Source organism: Nothobranchius furzeri, chromosome 17 (genome assembly GCF_043380555.1).
Source record: "Nothobranchius furzeri strain GRZ-AD chromosome 17, NfurGRZ-RIMD1, whole genome shotgun sequence".
In the NCBI taxonomy this organism is placed as follows: Eukaryota; Metazoa; Chordata; class Actinopteri; order Cyprinodontiformes; family Nothobranchiidae; genus Nothobranchius; species Nothobranchius furzeri.
In genome coordinates this window covers 35,558,728-35,583,928 of record NC_091757.1, presented here as the reverse complement: position 1 = coordinate 35,583,928, position 25,201 = coordinate 35,558,728, and the positions used below count along the sequence as shown (strand labels likewise).

The 25,201-nt window shown below is 44.8% G+C and overlaps 1 protein-coding gene across 1 annotated transcript; it reads right to left on the bottom strand.

The window, feature by feature from the left end:
• Nucleotides 1-13,291: 13,291 nt before the first annotated feature.
• Nucleotides 13,292-17,704, bottom strand: LOC139063759 (zinc finger CCHC domain-containing protein 12-like). Its single transcript, XM_070546539.1, has 2 exons — nt 17,175-17,704; nt 13,292-17,079 (listed from the first exon to the last, which is right to left on the bottom strand). The coding sequence occupies exon 2, from the start codon at nt 15,578-15,580 to the stop codon at nt 13,943-13,945; it is 1,638 nt and encodes a 545-aa protein (XP_070402640.1). The 5' UTR covers nt 15,581-17,079; nt 17,175-17,704; the 3' UTR covers nt 13,292-13,942.
• Nucleotides 17,705-25,201: the final 7,497 nt, after the last annotated feature.

The window sequence follows — 25,201 nt, the reverse complement described above, 5'->3', positions numbered from 1 at the left end:
AGACAGGCGAAGGGACGGAAAAAATGTGGTAGAAAAAAGTGTACAAGCTCTAGGGATAACCGCACCCTGCAGAGAATTGTGACGACAAACCCATTCAAAAATGTGGGGGAGATCCACAAAGAGTGGACTGCAGCTGGAGTCAGCGCTTCAAGAACCACCACGAGGAGACTCATGAAAGACATGGGATTCAGGTGTCGCATTCCGTGTGTCAAGCCACTCTTGAACATGAAACAGCGCAAGAAGAGTCTCGCCTGGGCCAAGGACAAAAAGGACTGGACTGATGCTGAGTGGTCCAAAGTTATGTTTTCTGATGAAAGAAAGTTCTGCATTTCCTTTGGAAATCAAGGACCCAGAGTCTGGAGGAAGAGCGGAGAAGCACAGAATCCACGTTGCATGAGGTCCAGTGTAAAGTTTCCACCGTCAGTGATGGTGTGGGGTGCCATGTCATCTGCTGGTGTTGGCCCACTCTGTTTCCTGAGGTCCAGGGTCAATGCAGCCGTCTACCAGGAAGTTTTAGAGCACTTCATGCTTCCTGCTGCTGACCAACTTTATGGGGATGCAGACTTCACCTTTCAACAGGACTTGGCACCTGCACACAGTGCCAAAACCACCAGCACCTGGTTCAAGGACCATGGTATCCCTGTCCTTGATTGGCCAGCAAACTCGCCTGACCTTAACCCCATAGAAAATCTATGGGGTATTGTGAAGCGGAGGATGCAATACGCTAGACCCAACAATGCAGAGGAGCTGAAGACGACTATCAGAGCAACCTGGGCTCTCATAACACCTGAGCAGTGCCACAGACTGATCGAGTCCATGCCACGCCGCATTACTGCAGTTATTGAGGCAAAAGGAGCCCCGACTAAGTATTGAGTGCTATACATGCACATTCTTTTCATGTTCATTCTTTTCAGTTGGCCAACATTAGAGAAACAAACATTTTTTCATTGGCCTTTAGAATATTCTAATTTTCTGAGATACCAGATTTGATGTTTTCATTGGTTGTCACCTATAAATATCAAAATTAAACGTAATAAACATCGGAAATACATTGGTCTGTGTGCATTGCATGAATATAATGTACAAGTTTCACGTTTTGAATGGAATTACTGAAATATTTTCAACCTTTTGATGATATTCTAATTTACTGGCCAGCACCTGTAGCATAGCGGTTTCCTGGTTCCATTGAGAGTGGGGCAGGACGCAGGAGTCAAATAGTTGTCTCCGCCCACCTCTAAACGTTTGACCCCGCCCACATTTAGCCCCGCCCCGATCTCCGGGATGCAGTCAGGGGTAGTTGGAGTATAGTTGTCCTTATCAGTCAAGCCAGAAAAAAAGTGTATTAGTCTTCTAGGGATTATTTTTAAGGAGACAAATGAATTTATGCTTATTACTTAGTATAAATACTTATTGTAAATTTTTTCAAAGTAAAAAGCTGTGAGCCACTAGCAAACTCACTCCATCAGTGGTTTTATTTTAATATCTAGCTAATGCACGGTTAAAATGTATTTAATCTAACACTGACTAACACAATTGTATGGAGTCAAGTGGCTAAACCCAGCTAGCTACAGAGGCCATGCGTTTTCGTTGCTTGAATATGAACGAGCAAGGTGAGTTGGCGTCCTCTAGTGGCGAAAAGTAGAAACTGTCTTCTAGTTCTGCAGAGAACATTTTAGCCTAATGACAACGAAGTCAAGAGAAAAACTCCCATTTTTGTCTTCTATAGAATAGAGAAGAATTAAATTAAAGAAAATGGGATTCATCACATGGAAATACTTCCTGTAAATGCTTTCAAATCAAACTTGGCCATTAGTAACAAGGGACCTTAAACTAAATTCAAACTGCAGTTATTGAACAGTGTTCAACGTTGCTTTGAGTCAAAATGCTAAGCCCTAACTTCAGAAACTCCACGAGCACAGTGGGTTGGCGTCCTCCAGTGACGACAAGTCGAAACTGTCCTCTAGTTCTAAACCTTTAGCAAAGAACATTTTAATCTCCTAATCTCAGTCAAACCAGAAGAAAATCCAACTTTTTGTCAGTAGTCTTGTAGGGAATGTTTTTTTAAGGAGATGAAGGAATTTATGATTGTTACTTAATAGAAATACTTCTTGTAAATTCTTTCAAAAATAAAATACTATGGCATTTTGCCATTGGAAACCAGATACCTTGCTCTATCAGTAGTTTTCTTTTAAAGTTTAGATAATAAACAATACATTTCTATTTATTCTAACAGTGTTCAACACAATTGTTGAATGGAGTCAAGTGTCAAGGCCAGCTAGTGTAACCGGATTACAGGATACAATAAGATAATTAAAAGAAAAAATAAACAAATGGGCCAATAATTAGGTTCGGGGAGAATTGGAGGTTGTTTAAGAATGACTGGAGTCACGGGTATAGCATGAAACGGTTTATATACTAAATTTTAATAATAATGGGAAATATAACACATAAAGATAACACACAAAAACAGATGAAAACAATCGACAATAGTAAAATGGTCGGTATGAGATTTGATCATATGAGTCACAAGTCAGCCGGCGTCAAGTCAAATCCCCACGCTTGGGGTGAAAGTCAAAGTCCGGTGGTGCGATTTTTTCCTACCACACCGTTGAGATTGTTCACAGAAGAGAGCAGTCTGCTCTTCAGTTACTTGAGATGTCCTGGTTCGTTCAGTGGTTAAGGCTCGCCATCTCCCTCGTCAGGAAGAAATCCAGTTCTCGTTCCAAGTGAGTGATCATAGGAGTCGGGATCAAACCCAAGGAAAAAAAAAACCCAGCCTGTAAACAACAGGACTGTTAGCGAGTTGGCATCGACCCTTCTCGTCACATCACAGCATAAAGTCTTACAGACTTAAACAAATGCTTCACTCTATTGGCATAGCCAATCATGTTTGGGTTCACAGTTCAACTAACATAACATCAATTTGATTGTCTATTAAAATAATTCTCAGTAGCTCTGGAAATATAATTACATATGACAACAATTGTTCAGCTCAATAGGCTCAGTTAGATTCTATTACTCTACACTATTCAACAAGAAATACATTCATGACAACAAGGATACATTTAGTTGTGTTTCTATACAGCATTGTGACACCTTGTATATCTGTAACACAATAAATAAATAAATAAATAAATAAATAAATAAATAAAATGTTCTATAACAAAATTCAACAAAATATAAATTCTGGTCCTTTGGTCCACCTTTGTAAAATAATTCCTCCCTAATCAGTTAGCTTTTATTTATTTTTATTTATCTATTTTTTTTATTATTAAATGTTTGGTTAAGGGACGCATTGCTAATTCTATGGCGTTAGCTATAACGCCCCTGAGGACCTTGTACATCTAGGCCGTACCACCATTAACTGGCGGTTTGAGCCGTTAACTCCTGGGAATCCCATATGCCCTACCGCCGTTAACTGGCGGTTTGAGCCGTTAACTCCTATATGCCCTACCACCGTTAACTGGTAGTTTGAGATGTTAACTCCTGGGATCTAACGTCTAGCAGCCCACTGCTGTCACCTCGGTTGCTGTAATTAGCTTTTTGAATTTAATAATTTACTGAATTTAATCTCATTCACTCACCAACGCGCTCCAACGGTTCCCTCCTACAGAGGATTGGTTCACTCTGTCGTCTCCACACAAATCTATAAGAATGGAATTAATTTGATAAGCTATTTAAGTTTCCTTTTTTTTTTTAAGTTGCATCGTTAGCTTTTTCTCTTCTTTTTTCTTTACTCACCGCGTTGGTTCCAAGTTCCTAGCTCTTATTAGAAGGAGTCAAGTCCGCCTCTCCCTCTATCTATGCGGCACCCAAATCAGGGTTCTTCACGGCCTCGACCGTTGTTTTTTTCTCTCTCTCTCTCTCTCTCTAACCGCTCAGTCTTTGCTTTCTGTATCTGCGTGCTGCACAGCCGTTTGTCTCTCCTCTCGCTCAGCTGCGTCGCACGGTTTTATTTCGCGGAGGCGGGACTTATTTCTCTCAGCCAATGAAATTTCAGATTCCCACCTGGACCAATAGTATACAGCTTTCCTCTTCTGTTTCTGTTAGGGATGTTCAAGATTCTTGTTTTAACCGATGTTTAATATTAAACTCGTTATTTTAGTTATTCACCCTTCCAATAATTCATTATGAAATTATCTATTAGTTAATTAGATATCTATTAATTAGTATTGTTAATTTCCTTAATTTATATTTTATATTTTATCTAAATTGAGGATGGATCATATTAGTAAGCCAATTAGTTAATACCTCATTAAGGTTCTAGCTTCTGGGTTACATCCTCCCCCATTAAATATCATGCACGTCCCTGTGCATTGTTTCTACTGGGTACACAACTTCTTGAGTAAGAGAGTCAATAAAAGCTTTATTAAGTCCTTGGAAAAGGGACCTAACTACGGTCACTAGTGGATTGCCCAATTGAGAGTAAGTTAGTCTTTGAGGAGGCTGACTACTTCGTTCAGATCTCCTGACATACATCTCTGGTTGCACAGTATCATGCTCATCCGTTTCGGTTTGATTCTCAACTGAGACAGGACGAAGTGAGCTCTCTGTTTCCGACAGAGCTGATGAGCTATTCTCTAAGACTTTGGTCTTTTCAGATGTATGTGTCTGATCGTGTATGATGGGTTCAAAACTTACATCACGTTGCTGCGACTTTAGGACACCATCCAATTGAGGTAGGTTTGTGTTAGTTTCATCCCCCGTTTCTACGTCAGGTAAGTATACTTCGTTTTTTTTCGTTTTTTCAGGTAAGTATGTTGCTGCTTCTTTCACTCTTTCAGGTAAGAATGTCGCAGTTTCACTCATTCTGTCAGGTAAGAATGTTTCGGTGTTGATGCCTTTGTCAAGTAAGGACAATTCAGCATTTTCATTACCAGCTAAGGTTGGTTCCTTGCGATCCCCTGTGTGTAAGGATAGTGTGTTTTGTTGTTGAATATTATTTACCGGTCCTGAATCTGCTATGAGTTCCCTATTTGGCAAGGTGACCGCTATTTGATAGGATGGTCGGTTTAGCACTTGTGGAAGATCAGAGTAATAAAACTCATCTACCTCTTCGTCAAGTGGCTCATCTGGGTCAAGTTCTAAGGCTGAACTCTGTCTTGTATGAGGTCTGCTAGGTTTCGTAACGCGTTCTGTTTCATTTTCTAATGAAGAGAGAAAACCACAAGGCAGTAAAAGATCTCTGTGGAGTGTTCTGTTGGGTCCTTCTCCGTTCTCTGGTTTTACAGTGTATACTGGCAAGTTTTCCATCTGTTTGAGAACTATATACACTGTTTGCTCCCATTTGTCTGCTAATTTATGCTTTTCTCTTAAGCGAAGATTTCGGACTAAAACACGATCTCCCACACCTAGTGTGGACTCACGAATGTTTCTGTCGAACCGTTCTTTGTTCTTCCTCGCTGTTTTTTGAGAGTTTTTTATGACAATGTCATAACTCTGTTCCAGATGACTCTTCAGTTCTTTAACATACTGAGAATGAGTTATAGAGGGCTTGTTCAAATGCGGTAACCCAAAGGCAATATCTATAGGCAACCGAGGCTGCCTACCGAACATTAGCTCGTAGGGAGAGTATCCCGTCACGTCATTTTTTGTACAATTGTACGAGTGAGTAAGTGGTTTTACAAAATCGCGCCAGTGATGTTTCTCAGTGGCTTGTAAAGTTCCCAACATGCTGAGTAATGTACGATTGTACCGTTCAACGGGGTTGCCACGAGGGTGATAAGGGCTCGTTCTGACTTTACGGATACCAAGTAAAGAACAAAGTTCCTTGATTGTACGTGATTCGAAATCCCGTCCCTGATCACTATGAAGACGCTCAGGAAACCCGTAGTGGACTAAAAAATGTTCCCACAGGTTCTTCGCGACGGTGGTGGCTTTCTGATCTTTGGTTGGGATGGACACTGCATACTTTGTAAAATGGTCTGTAATCACTAAGACATCTTTAGTGTTCTTACTGTCTGGTTCTATGGAGAGAAAATCCATGCAAACTAACTCCATAGGTCTGGTGGTGGTAATACTCACCATTGGAGCAGCTTTGTCAGGGAGGGCCTTCCGACGGATACATCTTTCGCAAGTTTTAACTTTGATTTCGATATCACTAGCCATTCTTGGCCAGTAAAAACGGGACCGAATGAGATCTGTCGTACGTTCAACCCCAAGATGCCCCATATCATCATGTAGGCTTTGCATGACTGTTGAACGTAATGAATCAGGCAAGACTAACTGCAATGATGTCTCTGGTCCTAATTGGCGTCTCCGGTACAGTAAATCATTTTGAAACTCAAACCGTTTCCACTCTCTCAAAAGGTTAAGAACCACCGGGGGTTCTGCAATAGTATCAGTTGGCGGTTTATTGTCAGTCATAAGCAGCTGAATGACTCGGCCAATGGTTGGATCTTTCCTCTGCAAGGAGACAAGGTCAGCATGGTTATACTTGGGCACAGCAAAGAAACTGTCACTATTGTCTTCCAACTGGAATAGGTCTGGAATGGCCGCTGCAGACATGGCAAGTGACTGAACTAAACCACAAGGAGAATCAGTCTCATCCAAGACCATGTGCTTTTGGCATGTTGCCTTCACTGCTTCGGCTTGAAGTTGAAGCTCGACTTCTTTGACAGAGGATAAAAGATGAGATCGGAACTCATCTAGTCGTTGGCATTCCTCAGTGAATTTTGAGTTGTCTTCAGGTTTATCATGCAGCCTCCTAGACAGGCCATCCGCGTCAACGTTCTGTGTACCTGCACGGTATCTGATGTCAAAATTATAGGTGGACAACGCAGCTAGCCAACGATAGCTCGTTGCATCGAGTTTTGCCGTTGTTAAGAGGTAAGTTAACGGATTATTATCAGTAATGACAGTGAATGTGTTCCCATACAAATAGTCATGAAACTTATCTGTTATGGCCCACTTTAAGGCTAGAAACTCCAACTTGTGCGCAGGGTACCTAGTTTCACTAGAGCTTAAACCGCGACTTGCATAAGCGATTACCTGTGTGACACCGTTTTGCACTTGGTATAGCGCTGCACCGAGTCCGGTCGTACTAGCATCTGTGTGTACTAGATATGGGAGTTTTGCGTCAGCGTAGCCAAGAACTGGCGAAGTGGTAAGTTTTTCAATAATAGTTTGAAAGGACTTCTCACAGTCTTGGCTCCAACGATTCCCAAAGGGTTCTTTGGGGTTCAAGTACTTTGATCTACATGGTGGTGTTTTAAAGTTTTTCCGTTTGGGTGGATAACCAGCCGTGAGAGATGTTAGTGGCTTGACAATATTTGAGTAATCTTTAACGAAGCGTCGGTAATAACCGGTAAATCCTAAGAAAGATTGGAGTTCCTTCAAAGTCTGAGGCTTCGGCCATGTTTTGAGTGCTTCCACCTTATCTGGATCGGTTTTTATGCCATCTCGAGATACTATATGTCCAAGATAACGCACAGATGTCTGGAAAAAACGACACTTATCTGGTGATAGCTTGAGTCCGTATTCTCTAAGCCGTTCAAGAACGTGAGAAAGTCTGGTTTCGTGTTCTTCCAAGGAGTTGGAAAAGACGATCAAGTCGTCTAGGAAAACTAACACTTCCTTCAGATTAATGTCCTTCATACACTTTTCCATAACCCGTTGGAAAGTGCTTGGAGCATTTGTTATTCCTTGTGGCATACGGTTAAATTCATAAAACCCAAACGGGCAAACAAAAGCAGTTTTAGGTTTATCCTTTTCACACATCTCTATTTGATAGTAACCTGACTTGAGGTCCATCACAGAAAACCACTGTGATCCAGCGAGAGCAGAAAAGGACTCCTCCAAGTTAGGCAGGGCATATGCGTCGCGAATGGTTTGCAGATTAAGCTTTCTATAGTCTATACATAGACGTACCTCACCATTCTTTTTCCGAACTACCACTATTGGTGAGGCAAATGGAGACGCCGACTCTCTTATTATACCGGTTTCCAAGAGGGCTTCCAAATGTTTTCTCACGGCTTCATAATCATGTGGATGGATCGGCCGAGATTTCTGTTTGAATGGGGTCTCGTCTTTTAAGTTGATGTGATGTCTTATCTGTTGTGTATGACCAAAATCAAGATCGTGGTGCGAAAACACATCGGAGTAAGTGTTAAGTTTGTTGGTGATCCTCCCTTTCCATTCTTCGGACAAGGGCGAAGTACCGAAGTCAAAACTGAGAGGAGGGTTTGAAGGTGAAGTCTGTTGCTGCGAACTACACGTGTTATGATTCGCCCCTTTTTGTGCTTGTGTTTAACTTTTTCTCTGTTGTTTTTGTTCAGGTCAGCTGCAGCTCCTCTCAGGAATCCTCCCCTTCCCTGTGAGCCTCCTGGAGTGCTGCAGCTGAACCACATCATCTTGATTGCCCCTCACCCTATTTCAGGCCACTGCTGCCAGTCATCAGTGTGGAGTTGTCTTTGCTGAGTTGTACATGTATGGATTGAGTTTGGTTTTGGTTTTTGGTTCCCACAGTCAGTGGAGGAAGTTTTGTTTATTAAATCTTTTTGAACTCTGGATAAAGGATCTTTATTCCTGCAAATGGGTTACTGCAGAGGCAAACCGTGACATTACAACTCCACCAAGATGTCTGACCCAGCAGGAAGAACCCAGAGACAAGACCCTTCCTTACCTGCCTCTGGTGAGGGTGCTGCAGGAGAAGCCAGCCTTCCTGTTCTGACCCAGGAGCTCCGCAGCTGCATGTCAGGGTTGCAGCAGTTGCATGGACGTGTAGCCAGACTGGAGCAAGCGCCTGCTCCCCCTCGACAGGTTCGTTTGGGTCGTCCTGAAACTTTTTCTGGTACCGCAGAGGATTGTCGACCATTCCTCACCTCCTGCCGGCTCCATTTTGACTTTAATCCAAGCGAATTCCCCTCGGAGCAGAGCAAGGTGGCTTTTGCCTTGAGTTTCCTGACGGGCAGAGCCAAGAGGTGGGGGCTGGCTGAGTGGGATCGTGGAGCGGAGGTGGTTCGTTCCTTCCGGGCCTTTTCCACTCAACTCCTCGTGGTGTTTGATCCCTCAACACCGCACCGCGCGGCTGCTTCTGAGCTGCTCCGGCTCAAACAAGGAGACGACAGCGTGGCGTCCTATGCAGTACAGTTCCGGACGCTGGCGGCAAGCTCCCGCTGGCCTGATGATGCACTGGTCGACGTCTTCCTTCAGGGGCTCTCCAGCGAGCTCAAGGACGAGCTAGCCGCGAGGGAGGTTCCTGAGGAGCTGGAGGATCTTATCGATCTGGCTGTACGCATCGATCGGCGGAGGATGGAGCGCCTTCATGATGAGCTCCGCCCACTGACTTCTTCACCTCGTCCTCACCCGATTTCTGTGAGTGTTTCTCACCTGGGCAGTGACGCCCCGCCCTCGGAGCCCATGCAGCTAGCGGGTCGGGTGTCATCCTTTTCTCCGCCCTCACGACCGCCCACCAGTGTGCGGTTGACATATGGGACGAAACACGGTGAATATGACACCCTTATTGACTCCGGCTCTGATGGGGATCTGATGTCCCAGGCAGTGGTAAGCGAACTTTTGATTCCAGTCGAGGAGGTGTTTCCTGCATTGCCCATCCATGCTGTAAACGGTTCCCTTATCCACAAGGTGACTGCACGCACTGTTCCTGTCACTGTGACGGTCTCTGGGAACCACACAGAGCGGATGTGTTTTTTTGTGGTTGACTCTTTAGTGCCTCCTGTGATCCTGGGTTACCCCTGGCTAAGCAAACACTGTCCCCATATTGACTGGGTTTCTGGCCGCGTGTTGACGTGGAGTCCTTTTTGTTTATTGAACTGTTTGTCTGCTGCTCCTGTTCGCCCTGTTTCTAGCCAGCCTCCCTTGGAACCACCTGACATCAGTAATGTTCCCCCCGAATATACAGACTTGGCTGCGGTGTTCAGTAAGGTTCGTGCTAAGAACCTGCCCCCTCACCGTCCTTACGACTGTGCTGTGGACCTCCTTCCTGGTGCTCAACCTCCTAAAGGCCGTCTCTATCCTCTGTCCATCCCTGAGACAACAGCCATGGAGGAATACATTCAGGAGGGCTTACAGGCAGGCATTATTCGGCCATCCTCATCACCTGCGGGGGCAGGGTTTTTCTTTGTGGGCAAGAAGGATGGGGGTTTACGGCCGTGTATTGACTACAGGGGTCTGAATAGCGTCACGGTTCGTAACACTTACCCCCTGCCTCTCTTGCAGTCTGCCTTTGACCAGATTAGAGGGGCTCGGGTGTTCACTAAGCTGGATCTACGGAACGCTTATCATCTGGTGCGCATACGGGAGGGGGATGAGTGGAAAACTGCCTTCAACACCCCGTGCGGCCATTTTGAATACCTGGTGATGCCTTTTGGACTGACAAACGCACCAGCTGTGTTTCAGTGTTTTATTAATGATGTGTTGAAGGACATGATTAACAGATTTGTGTACGTCTATCTGGATGACATTTTAATTTTCTCCCCAGACCGTAAAACACATGTGCAGCACGTCAGGGCCGTTCTGCAGCGCCTACTTGAGAACCAGCTCTTCTGTAAGGCTGAAAGTGTGAGTTTCACACCACCAAGACTAAGTTCTTGGGGCATGTGATCACGCCTGGAGAGGTACAGATGGACAGTGACAAGGTCAAAGCGGTTCTCGAGTGGCCTACACCTACTGGTCGGAAGCAGCTTCAACGCTTCCTGGGGTTCGCCAACTTCTACAGGCGCTTCATCAGAGGTTTCAGTGGCGTGGCTGCACCCCTCCACAGACTCACCTCGGCTAAGGTACGTTTTGTCTGGGACACTGCTGCCGACATGGCCTTTGCCGAGCTCAAAAGACGGTTCTCTGCGGCCCCTATCCTGACCCAGCCTGACACCTCCAAGCAATTCATTGTGGAGGTTGATGCGTCTGAGTCAGGGGTGGGTGCTGTGCTGTCACAGAGAGCGTCTGATAATAAAGTACATCCCTGCGCGTATTTCTCCTGCAAGCTCACTCCTGCAGAGAGAAATTACGACATAGGGAACAGAGAGTTGCTAGCTGTTAAGCTAGCACTCGAAGAATGGCGCCACTGGTTGGAGGGTGCTGAGCAGCCGTTTTTGGTGTGGACCGACCATAAGAACTTGGAGTATGTACGGACTGCCAAGCGCCTTAACCCCCGCCAAGCACGGTGGGCTCTGTTTTTTGACAGGTTTAACTTCAACCTCTCCTTCCGTCCGGGCAGTAAGAACATTAAACCTGATGCCCTGTCCCGCCAGTACCAGCAGGAAGGTGAGGCTTTGGAGTCAGAGTCCACGTTCATCGTGCCGCCCAACTTGGTCCTTGGGGTCTCTCGTTGGTCCTTGGAGCGCAGAATCAATGCTGCAGTCCGAGACCCCACTACCATTCCGTCTGGATGCCCCCCGCACTGTTTGTTTGTTCCCCCAGGTTTTCGCCCGGCGGTGTTGAAATGGGGGCATTCATCACGCCTGGCCTGCCATCCTGGGGTAACCAGGACTGCCTTCCTGGTAGCGCAGCGGTTCTGGTGGCCTACGGTGTCGTCTGACGTTCGAGCTTTTGTCTCCTCTTGCCCAGTGTGTGCCAGCGTCAAGTCACCCAGAACTCCTCCGGCTGGACTCCTGCAACCTCTACCTGTTCCCTCCAGACCTTGGTCCCACATTGCAATGGACTTCATCACTGGACTACCCAACTCTAAGGGTAAGACTGTGATCCTGACTGTAGTGGACAGGTTTTCAAAGATGGTGCATGCTATACCCCTGCAGAGATTGCCATCGGCTCAGCAACTGGCGGAGGTGGTGGTGCGGCATGTTTTTCGGCTGCACGGACTTCCGGAGAACATCACCTCGGATCGAGGACCCCAGTTTGTTGCAGCTTTTTGGAAGGAGTTCTGCAGACTCCTTGGAATAACGGTCAGTCTGAGCTCTGGTTTCCACCCTCAGACAAATGGTCAAGTAGAGCGCTTTAACCAGGATCTGGAGACCACCCTGCGTGCTATGTGCCTGAAGAACCCCCAGACTTGGTCCTCTCAACTCCCCTGGGCTGAGTATTCGCACAACACCCTGGTTAATTCTACTGGCTTCTCCCCCTTCCAGGCTGCCTACGGGTACCAACCACCTCTCTTCCCCCATCAGGAGAGGTCGGCTTCCACCTCCGGTCCTGCAGCATTCGTGAGGCGCTGCCGTCGTACATGGACTGAGTACCGTTCCCGACTGGTTCGGAACCAGGAACGGTTCACCTCCGTGGCTAACCGCCGGAGGTCTGCTGCTCCGGAGTACAAGGTGGGTGACAGGGTTTGGCTCTCTTCGGCTGATCTGCCACTGAAGGGGGGTGCCAGGAAGATGCAGCCCCGATTCATCGGACCCTTCCCCATCACCAAGGTCATCAACCCAGTAGCCGTCAGGTTGGAGCTCCCTCGGGCACTGAGAGTCCACCCTGTGTTCCATGTGAGCAAGCTGAAGCCTGAGAGACTCTGTCCCCTGCAGACGCCACCTGCGGTCCCTCCAGCTCCCCGCATTGTGGATGGCGGACCTGTCTACAGCGTGAATAAGCTCTTGGCCTCGAGGAGAGTGGGCAGGGGCGTCCAATACCTCGTGGACTGGGTGGGTTATGGCCCGGCGGACAGGCAATGGGTCCCAGAACGCCACATCCTCAGCCGTGATCTGATCGATCAGTTTCACCGGGAACACCCCACCCAGCCGAGACGTCCGTCTGGGAGCCGGACTTTGTGAGGGGGGTTATGTTATGATTCGCCCCTTTTTGTGCTTGTGTTTAACTTTTTCTCTGTTGTTTTTGTTCAGGTCAGCTGCAGCTCCTCTCAGGAATCCTCCCCTTCCCTGTGAGCCTCCTGGAGTGCTGCAGCTGAACCACATCATCTTGATTGCCCCTCACCCTATTTCAGGCCACTGCTGCCAGTCATCAGTGTGGAGTTGTCTTTGCTGAGTTGTACATGTATGGATTGAGTTTGGTTTTGGTTTTTGGTTCCCACAGTCAGTGGAGGAAGTTTTGTTTATTAAATCTTTTTGAACTCTGGATAAAGGATCTTTATTCCTGCAAATGGGTTACTGCAGAGGCAAACCGTGACAACACGCCGCAAGTACTTTCTGATCACTTTTGTCAGGTTCTGGATATGGCATAACACGATCGGCTTTAACTAACTCAGCGATCACACAGTTAGTGGGTAATGTGATGTCATGGTTAGTTTCGTTTCTTAGTACAACAGGTACTTTGTATGGACCATGTGAAGGTAAGGAAATGAGGCAACAGTCTACAATTATACCCCCTGGTAGAGAACCATTGGTGGGTTGTTCAATGAGTGCATAAGGCTCATGCTTGTTTTGGCTGGGTTGCATAAACCCTTCTAGTAACAGTTTTTTATTTGCAGGGAGAACTTCTTGGGTTCTCCCTCGAAGCTTCACCACACCAACTCGTCCATCTTTGCTTTGTTTTTTTCTGACTGCTAAGGCTTTTAGCACGTGTTGGTACCCATAAGAGAGTGCCTTGGAATCAGGTAAGTTATTGGCAGACAATTGCTCATACAAAGGATCGAGTGTGTTTGTGCCAATGAGTAGTGGTGTATCAGAGTTTGAGCTTATATCCGGAACCACTAACGCAAGGGTAGGTAACTCAAGTCCAGACTGATCGAGCTCTTTTGGAAATGTGACACTTATCTCTATGTATCCTAAATAAGGAACTGCTTGACCGTTTGCGCCCTCGACTTCTAACAGACTACTGATGGGTTTAATTGAGAGGTCAGGTAAGTGTTCTTGGTAAAAAGAATTGGCAATGGTGGTTACCTGGGACCCTGAATCCAGTAAACAATTACATTCAACACTGTTAACTGAGACTGTAGCTGTGCATCGCCCACCCACTAATCTTTTGGGAAGTTTTGGCACTGAATGAGCATGAACTGGCTTGCAAAAAAGTCTCTCTGTCCTTTCCTTAGAGGGACTTGGTTCTACTTTAGCACCTATCTGTCCCACGATAGGAGCTTCTACCGGTTTAAAGGAGGAGACTGAGCAATTGGCTTTGACATCTCCCACTCGCGCTGCTTCTGTCTAAGAGCAAGTCTTTTAGTTGCAACTAGTGCTGGATTTGGCTCGTTGCTACAGCTAGAAGCTATGTGCCCATCTTCTCCGCACTTAAAACAGTATCCAGGCTTTGGTCTGGGCACCACTGCTGTTATCTGCTGAATCTGTTTGGGCTCATCTGGAATTTTAGTCCCCACACGGGGTTTTGACTCTTTTTGAGTTTTCTTTGCCTTTTTATCTGTGTTGTTAACCTTAAGCTGTGCAATTTGGCTCCTGAGCTCAGCGATTTGTTTGCGTAAGTCATCACAGTTATCATCTATTTCCAGTTCACAAGTGTTTTTACTCTGAGAGCATGTTGTTTGCACATTTGAATACACTCTAGTTCGTTGTGCCCCTAAGTGTTGTTTCATGCGTGCTGCTTTAGTAGCCTGTTTGTCTTCTTCAGTGCGCAGTTTGAGGAGAAGTGCTGTAAAATGAGGCGGGTTGTCTTTCTTTTGTTCGAGTTGCAGGTTTGAAATCAGCGAGCTGTCCCAACAGCCTCTGCAAAACTGCTTGAGCAGCTGCTGGTCGGCGTCACTGGAGGAAATTCCATTCCTCTGAATAACTAGGTTTAACAAGGTGTATAACCTCTGAAAGTAATCGGAAGGTTTTTCACCACTGTCCTGGTTTGTGTTTAAGAAGCGAGCAAAGAGCTCGTCGCCGTCTTCGACAGCTGCGTAAGCTGAATCGAGATGTTCAAGGTACGTTTCCGGGTCGGATTTTGGACTAAGAGCTTTAACGATGCTCGCTGCTGGGGCTGACAGACTCTCCACGATTCTTCGTACAATTTGGGACTTGGTGAGTGAAGGATCATTTATGCATAACACTACACTACTACGCCAAGTATCATAGTCAGTTTCAAAAGAAGGGTGTGGAACTCGCCCTGAGAACGGTTTTAGTCTGTATTGTGAAGTAGGCGGAGGGATAACCTCACTGCTTTTAACAATGTGTTCCACAATAACTCGCTGAACCTCAGGTGTGTTTAAAAGATTTGGTGGAATGCAAGGGTTTTGTTTTCCAGTCTCTGTAGGTGGACAATTGTCCTTTGAGTTGTTCATATAGTTAACTTCTGGTGTTAAAGGCAGGGAATATGTAACTTGGTCACTATGGAGCATTGGCTCTAGTTCAGTGACTGGTTCAGATGCATGGGTATCCCTTCCTAAAGATTCCCCAATTTTTGCCAGTTCCTCCATTAGAAGGTCTTTAAATGATTGATTGCTACGCGCAGCTATGTCCCTGAGCTCTGACAGATAGGCATCAGTGGCAGATGTGCTAGTTTCTAGACTGTACGCGCTGGCTAGGTCTTGAATATGGAAGAAAACATCTGGGTTCCTAGTACAAGGTTTGTCATAGGGTAAACATTGTTTCTTTAATTCCTTAACAGTGGCTTCATGTTGAAACTCCACAATAATCTGATCACAGTTTGGTAACTTAATGCGCCTGTTAACTGGTCCGAATCCTTCCATAAACCCAAAGACTTCGTTATCAAGGTCTGTATCAGTTAACCCACTGATTAAAACAGCATTTGAAACTTTGACCTTTTCTGTTTTCACAACTTCCATTTTAAAACACTCAAAAGTACCAATAATGCCAAAATGGCAAACCACTGTGACCTCCAGGCACTCTTATGATGTCAGTCAATGGTTAGCTAAGGTAACAACTCTACAATTCTCCTGGCTGGCTCGCCAAGTTTTATGTAACCGGATTACAGGATACAATAAGATAATTAAAAGAAAAAATAAACAAATGGGCCAATAATTAGGTTCGGGGAGAATTGGAGGTTGTTTAAGAATGACTGGAGTCACGGGTATAGCATGAAACGGTTTATATACTAAATTTTAATAATAATGGGAAATATAACACATAAAGATAACACACAAAAACAGATGAAAACAATCGACAATAGTAAAATGGTCGGTATGAGATTTGATCATATGAGTCACAAGTCAGCCGGCGTCAAGTCAAATCCCCACGCTTGGGGTGAAAGTCAAAGTCCGGTGGTGCGATTTTTTCCTACCACACCGTTGAGATTGTTCACAGAAGAGAGCAGTCTGCTCTTCAGTTACTTGAGATGTCCTGGTTCGTTCAGTGGTTAAGGCTCGCCATCTCCCTCGTCAGGAAGAAATCCAGTTCTCGTTCCAAGTGAGTGATCATAGGAGTCGGGATCAAACCCAAGGAAAAAAAAAACCCAGCCTGTAAACAACAGGACTGTTAGCGAGTTGGCATCGACCCTTCTCGTCACATCACAGCATAAAGTCTTACAGACTTAAACAAATGCTTCACTCTATTGGCATAGCCAATCATGTTTGGGTTCACAGTTCAACTAACATAACATCAATTTGATTGTCTATTAAAATAATTCTCAGTAGCTCTGGAAATATAATTACATATGACAACAATTGTTCAGCTCAATAGGCTCAGTTAGATTCTATTACTCTACACTATTCAACAAGAAATACATTCATGACAACAAGGATACATTTAGTTGTGTTTCTATACAGCATTGTGACACCTTGTATATCTGTAACACAATAAATAAATAAATAAATAAATAAATAAATAAATAAAATGTTCTATAACAAAATTCAACAAAATATAAATTCTGGTCCTTTGGTCCACCTTTGTAAAATAATTCCTCCCTAATCAGTTAGCTTTTATTTATTTTTATTTATCTATTTTTTTATTATTAAATGTTTGGTTAAGGGACGCATTGCTAATTCTATGGCGTTAGCTATAACGCCCCTGAGGACCTTGTACATCTAGGCCGTACCACCATTAACTGGCGGTTTGAGCCGTTAACTCCTGGGAATCCCATATGCCCTACCGCCGTTAACTGGCGGTTTGAGCCGTTAACTCCTATATGCCCTACCACCGTTAACTGGTAGTTTGAGATGTTAACTCCTGGGATCTAACGTCTAGCAGCCCACTGCTGTCACCTCGGTTGCTGTAATTAGCTTTTTGAATTTAATAATTTACTGAATTTAATCTCATTCACTCACCAACGCGCTCCAACGGTTCCCTCCTACAGAGGATTGGTTCACTCTGTCGTCTCCACACAAATCTATAAGAATGGAATTAATTTGATAAGCTATTTAAGTTTCCTTTTTTTTTTTAAGTTGCATCGTTAGCTTTTTCTCTTCTTTTTTCTTTACTCACCGCGTTGGTTCCAAGTTCCTAGCTCTTATTAGAAGGAGTCAAGTCCGCCTCTCCCTCTATCTATGCGGCACCCAAATCAGGGTTCTTCACGGCCTCGACCGTTGTTTTTTTTTCTCTCTCTCTCTCTCTCTAACCGCTCAGTCTTTGCTTTCTGTATCTGCGTGCTGCACAGCCGTTTGTCTCTCCTCTCGCTCAGCTGCGTCGCACGGTTTTATTTCGCGGAGGCGGGACTTATTTCTCTCAGCCAATGAAATTTCAGATTCCCACCTGGACCAATAGTATACAGCTTTCCTCTTCTGTTTCTGTTAGGGATGTTCAAGATTCTTGTTTTAACCGATGTTTAATATTAAACTCGTTATTTTAGTTATTCACCCTTCCAATAATTCATTATGAAATTATCTATTAGTTAATTAGATATCTATTAATTAGTATTGTTAATTTCCTTAATTTATATTTTATATTTTATCTAAATTGAGGATGGATCATATTAGTAAGCCAATTAGTTAATACCTCATTAAGGTTCTAGCTTCTGGGTTACACTAGCTTCAGAGCCAAGCGTTTTTATTTCTAAAACATGAAGGCACTGTGAGTTGGCGTCCTCCAGTGGCGAAAAGTTGAAACTGTCCTCTAGTTCCCGGGCGTTTAGCAATTTAGCAACAAGGAAGCTAAATTATTAGGCTAAAGCACAATTTTAACTGTAATAATTGAACAGTGTTCAACATTATTGTTGTTTGGAGTCAAATGCTAAGCCCTAACTTCAGCGCCATAAACTCTGTATTTAATGCTTGAATACGAACGAGGACGGTGGGTTGGAGCCCTCTAGTGCCGACAAGTTGAAACTGTCCTCCAGTTCTAAACCTTTACCAAAGAGCATTTTAACCTCCTAATCACAGTTAGCCAGAAATAAAATCTTAATTTTTGTTTTGTCTTCTAAGGAATATTATTAAGGAGAATAAGGAATTTATGGTTACTAGTTAGCAGAAACACTTTTTTCAAAATAAAGCGTTTGTGGCATTTTGCCATTAGCAACAGGAGAACTCGCTCTATCAGTAGATTTATTTTATTATTTAGCAATACACGGTTAAAATGTCTTTATCTAACAGTGTTCATCACAACTGTTGTATGGAGAAAAAGTGCTAAGCCGAGCTACAGATCCGCCTTTATTGCTTAAAGAGCAAGTCCCCCCCCCCCCCCCAAATCAACTATTTTTTTTCTGATAAACTATATAAATGTGTGTCTAATCATGCTGCAGACAGGTGTAGTTAATAGTTTTGTACTTTAGTGCATTTTAGTTAAAATTGTAATTTTCTGCCTAAAACTGTCAGTGTTGTGCCGTTGTCAGGTAACAACTGCACTGCATTAGAATTTAAATCTGCCACCGCTATTGGCTAAGAGGTATGCTATGATGTAAACTGGTCCTCATTATGTCACAATGCCGTTGTGAGCCTGTGTGTGTGTGTGTGTGTGTGTGTGTGTGTGTGTGTGTGTGTGTGTGTGTGTGTGTGTGTGTGTGTGTGTGTGTGTGTGTGTGTGTGTGTGTGTGTGTGTGTGTGTGTATTTGTTAGCGGCTCCGCCATCTCGGTCTGGCAACAGCATTTGTAGCATTTTTCAAACATGAAGAGGGAGTGAAATACGTTTTTTGTAGGGGGTGACTTGCTCTTTAAACATGAACAAGCGCAGTTAGTAGGCGCCCCTTAGTGGCAAGAATTGAAAATGTTCTCCAGTTCTGTTAAACCTTTTAGCAGAGAACAATTTAGCCTCTTAATCACAGTCAAGCCAAGACAAAAAAATTGTTTCAGTCTTTTTCAGAAGAAAATATTAAGGGAAAGAAAAGGAATTGCTACATTGAAATACTTCCTGTATATTCTTTCAAAATAAAACTCTGGCATTTTGCCATAAGCAAAAGGGGAACTCGCTATATCAACTATTGAACTAAAACAGAATTTAAACTGCATTTTTCTAACAATGTTCAACATGATTTTTGTCTGGAGTTAAAATGCTAAGCCCAGTTAGCTACAGCACCACAAACTCAGTTTTTAATGCTTGAATATGAACGAGGATGGTGAGTTGGCGCCCTCCAGTGGTGAGAAGATGAAACTATACTCCAGTCCTTTTAGCCTCCTAATTACAGTCAAACCAGAAAAAAAAAATCCCAGTCACTGTGTTAGTCAGTTAGGGAAGATTTATAGATCTGTTGAGTTTGTTTATTTATTTATTTATTTATTTATTTTGAGCAGAACATTCTTATATTTTTATAGAATTACAGAACATTACAACAACAGCATTCAAAAAGAGTAAGCTGAAGTTGGGAAGTTTTTGTTTCTCTACTCTTCACTTCATATACTCAACCTTTCTGCAATTTAATCAACATTTGTAAAATTCACAGTATTATACATTTACAGAAGTAATAGTAGCATTTAATGTAACTTAAAGTGTATTTATGAATCATTGTTTGGATTTTTACCTCATAATCCCAAGTGTATAAGTTATATTGTTCTTTTGTATTACAACATTCTACAGACAGAATGAAACCATAAATCTTATCCATCCATTTCCTTAACATTTTCCTTAAAAGTAATCATCTTCTACTGCTTTTTAAACTACTAGTCTAGACTAACAGCACTCTAAGTTATTGTTGAATGCATTCCATATCTTCACACCTCTTTGAAAGAGACTCGTGATGCAAGTACAGTGCACCATCATTTCCACCCTCTCTACTAAACAGTTGTTGAACATTGCTGGTTCTTCCTTGCTCTATATAAGAGTAGCAGTTGGTTTACTATATCAACAAGATTTTAAAGTTTTGATTTTATGAAAAGTGAATTAGTGTGGTCACTGAACCCAATATTATGTACAAACCTGATGGCTTCTTTAAAGTATACATACTGTTTTCTAATGGTTATTGCAGGTGTCTCCCCAGAACTAGTGCCATGTCCTGTGTCCCTTGTCCATCTTGTTCATTCCACGTTTCTCCCTCCTCCTAGGTGTCCTTGTCCTCCTTGTCCCTTCCATGCCCCATCTTCCTGGACTTTCTGTACTCCTTCAGCCCTCACATTTATCTCCAGCTACAGTTACTGTAACCACTCCTCTTTCTCAGTCCTTCATTGTTTTTCTCCCTATTCATTAAATTCTTGTTCATGAATTTTCTGTATCATTCTTGCTCATGGTTTAGTTTCCTCCCCCAGCCTTCTAGTCCAGTTATAGTTATATTTTGTATTTATTGTGTTCTGTTTCCCTTGGACCAGTTCTGTTTTACTTAGTCATCCATTACATTATTTCAGCATTTAGTGTTAGTGTCTTCTTTATATATTCTGTATCTTAATTGTTATCCGGTTCTCTTTCAGTCCCATGTGGTCCAATGGGTTTTTTCATAATAGCAATATTATTTGTCAATTTTTTTTCTAGTGTCCTAGAAATAGTCCCCATTTACTCTTTATTTCATTGTCGGTTTTGATCTGGATTCTAATTTCTTCAGTTTGCTTGCCAAACAACATCATATTTGTTTTTACCAATCTTTAAATTTCTAATTCTGTTGTCTTCTCAGTCACAGGGAGCTGTAAGTCTATGCCTGGGTATAATATTGTGGTGTCATCAGAAAATGAAATACATATAAATTTTGATGACTCACTGCATATATTAGAAAAAAAACAGCTTTTGTCCTAAAAGCAGACTGGACTCCACTATTTGTGTTCCTTAATCTTGACCTGTACTCATTCGTTTGTAGCCTACATGTTTATGTTTATTTATTTGGCAGACACTTTAATCCAAAGCAATTTACAATTTCTAACCTATAGGGCATGTTGTGATCTGTGGGGGAAACCGGAGTACCCGGAGGAAATCCATGCATGCATGGGAAGAACACGCAACTCCACGCAGAAAGGCTGCAGATGAGTTTTGAACCTACAACTTACGTGCTGCAAGGCAACAGTGCTAACAACTGCGCCACCATGCAGCCTACATATTGTCTGTCAGTTAAATAGGATTTAATCTATAAGCAATTCCTTTAATCCCATCCATCCATCCATTTTCATCCGCTTATCCAGAGTCGGGTCGCGGGGGCAGTAGCCTAAGGCGAGAGGCCCAGACTTCCCTCTCCCCAGCCACTTGGGCCAGCTCCTCGGGGGGAATCCCAAGACGTTCCCTGGCCAGGTGAGAGACATAGTCCCTCCAACGTGTCCTGGGTCTACCTTTAGGTCTCCTCCCAGTTGGACGTGCCCAGAAAACCTCACCAGGGAGACGTCCAGGAGGCATCCTGACCAGATGCCCGAGCCACCTCAACTGGCTCCTCTTGATGTGGAGGAGCAGCAGGTCTACTCCGAGCCCCTCCCGAATGACCAAGCTTCTCACCCTATCTCTAAGGGAGAGCCCAGGCACTCTTCGGAGAAAACTCATTTCGGCCGCTTGTATCCGTGATCTCGTTCTTTCGGTCACCACCCAAAAATCAAGACCATAGGTGAGGGTAGGAACGTAGATCGATGGGTAAATCGAGAGCTTCGCCTTCTAACTCAGCTCTCTCTTCACCACGACAGACCGGTACAACGTCCCCATCACTGCAGACGCAGCACCAATCTGCCTACTGATCTCACGCTCCAGTTTTCCCTCACTCGTGAAAAAGACCCCGAGATACTTGAACTCCTCCACTTGGGGCAGGACCTCATCCCTGACACGGAGAAGGCATTCTACCCTTTTCCGAATCAAGACCATGGTCTCAGATTTAGAGGAGCTGATTCTCATCCCAGCTGCTTCACACTCGGCTGCAAACCGCTCCAGCGAAAGCTGAAGTTCACATTCTGATGAAGCCAACAGGACCACATCATCTGCAAAAAGCAGAGACCTGATCCTCAGGCCACCAAAACAGATGCCCTCCACACCTTGACTGTGCCTAGAAATCCTGTCCATAAAGGCTATGAACAGAATTGGTGACAAAGGGCAGCCTTGGTGGAATCCAACTCTCACTGGGAACAAGCCCAACTCACTGCCGGCAATGCGGACCAAACTCTGACACCGGTCATACAGGGACCTAACAGCCCGTATCAGAGGGCCTGGTGCCCCATTCTCCCAGAGTACCCCCCACAGGGCCCCCCAAGGGACGCGGTCAAACGCCTTCTCCAAATCCACAAAACACATGTAGACTGGTTAGGCAAATTCCCACACACCTTCCAGGATCCCCCTAAGGGTATAGAGCTGGTCCAGTGTTCCACGGCCAGGAAGAAAACCACATTGCTCCTCCTGAATCTGAGGTTCAACAATCCGATGGACCCTACTCTCCAGAACCCCTGAGTAGACCTTACCAGGAAGGCTCAGGAGTGTGATCCCCCTGTAGTTGGAACACACCCTGTGGTCCCCCTTTTTAAATAAGGGGACCACCCCCCAGGTCTGCCAGTCCAGTGGGACTGCCCCCGATGTCCACGCAATATTGCAGAGCCGCGTCAGCCAACACAGCCCCACAACATCCAGAGCCTTAAGGAACTCTGGGAGCCTTGCCACAGAGGAGCTTTTTAACCACCTCAGTGACCTCGGCACCAGAGATTTGAGAGGCCAACCCAAAGTCCCCAGACTCTGCTTCCTCACTGGAAGATGTGTCAGTGGGATTGAGGTGTTCTTCGAAGTATTCTGTCCACTGATCCACAACGTCCTGAGTAGAGGTCAGCAGCACACCGTCCCCACTATAGATAGTGTTGGTAGTGCACCCCCCCCCCCCCCAACCCCCCACCCCCCCACCCCCGAGGCACCGGATGGGGGACCAGAATCTCCTCGAAGCCGTACGGAAGTCTTGCTCCATGGTCTCACTGAAATCCTCCCATGCCCGGGTTTTTGCCTAGGCGACCACCCAAGCCGCGTTCCGCTTGGACTGCCGGTACCAGTCAGCTGCCTCTGGAGTCCCCTAGGCCAAAAAGACCTGATAGGACTCTTTCTTCAGCTTGACAGCATCCCTAACCACAAGTGTCCACCAGCGGGTTCGGGGGTTGCCACCACAACAGGCACCAACGATCCTGCAACCACAGCTCCGGTCGGCCACCTCAACAATGGAGGCCCGGAACAGGGTCCATTCAGACTCAATGTCCCCCGCCTCCCCCGGATCATTTTGGAAGTTCTGTCGGAGGTGGGAATTGAAGCTCCTTCTGACAGGAGACTGCCAGACGTTCCTAGCAAACCCTCATGATACGTTTGGGCCTGCCTGATCTGACCAGCATCCTCCCCCACCATCTGAGGCAACTTACCACCAGGTAGTGGTCAGTTGACAGCTCCGCCCCTCTCTTTACCGGAGTGTCCAAGATATGCGGCCGCAGGTCAGATGAAACAACAACAAAGTCGATCATCGAGCTGCAGCCTAAGGTATCCTGCTGCCAACAGCACATATGGACACCTTTATGTCTGAACATGGTGTTCATTATAGACAATCCATGACTGGCACAGAATTCCAATAACAAAACACCACTCGAATTCAGATCAGGGGGGCCGTTCCTCTCATTCACACCTCTCCAGGTCTCACTGTCGTATCCCATGTGAGCTTTAAAGTCCCCCAGCAGAACGAAGGAGTCACCAGAAGGAGCGCTCTCCAGCACTTCCTCCAAGGTCTCCATAAAGGGTGGGTAGTCTGAACTGTAGTTTGGTGCATAAGCACAGACCACAGTCAGAACCCGTCCCCCCACACATAGGCGGAGGGAGGCTACCCTCTCATTCCCTGGGGTAAACCCCAACGTACAGGCACCAAGATGGGGGGCAACTAGTATGCCCACCCCTGCTTGGCGCCTCTCAGTGGGAGCAACTCGAGTGGTAGAAAGTCCAACCCCTCTCAAGGAAACTGGTTCCAGAGCCAGAGCCATGTGTTGAGGTGAGTCCAACTATATCTAGTCGGAACCTCTCAACCTCACACACCAACTCAGGCCCCTTCCCCACCAGAGGTGACATTACATGTGTCAAGAGCCAGCTTCTGTAGCCGAGGATCAGACCACCAAGGTCCCCGCCCTCGACTACCACCCGTCACACACTGCACCCGACCCCTTTGGCCCCTCCCACAAGTTGTAATCCCATGTAGTTGTAATTTCCTTAAAAGTACTCCGTGGTGTATCGGGACATGGGTAGTTTATGCTCATTAAGCAAAAATGGACAGCTACAGTTTTTAAGCTCAACTCTCCCATATTCCAGTCCGAATGGACAAAGCTTCTTGGATGAGAAGCAACATATCTTCTAGAAACCAAAGAAGTCCAGCTGCTTTCATTTCAACCGCTTCAGATTGCCATGACCTGGATGACTGAGAACCTGCAGCAGCATATTGACTATCATTAAGTAAGTTATGTTTTTCAAATAAAACTATTGAAAAATTCAGTAGTGACAAATCTCCAATCAAAACAGAACAGGAGGCTCACTTTCAGTGAGAAACTCATGCTGTGTGTGTGTGTGTGTGTGTGTGTGTGTGTGTGTGTGTGTGTGTGTGTGTGTGTGTGTGCGCGCAGACACCGTGAGGGTCAGATGCTCTTCTAAAATAAAGTATGAGTCTCACTGCATTTTAATATTTAAAATGGCTTTGTTAACTGTTTTTATTGTAGTTTCCATTGTGTTTGGAGAATGTAAACAATTACTGAACACGAACTTTGCTGCAACACTTCAAAGTCTGCCGATTGAGGGGCATTAAGGCCCTAAGGCAAGCCACCAGTTAAGGTTTACTGGCCTACAGCATCTATTTTAGTCTGCGAAAAATTTAATCTGTTTTGATATTTCTTTATTTCTCTGATATAATTTATCTTCTCATCACCGAGGCCTTTGCATCAGTTAACCCCAAAATGACTACAACTGGACTCCCTCTGCCAGACGAATCTTTCCATTGTCTTGTTGATTTTGGAATGTCCACCACTTTCTGACAAAGTTGGCAGTCCTGTATGCCCTTATTTTAAATTTCATTAAATTACGGTGAATACGGTATAAAACGTTATGTTTTTAATAAGAAAATAACATGTGGTAGAGAAGTATGGTGCGGACTGATTCCTCGTGATACAGAAGTTGGAATTTAAAGACCATACATGACA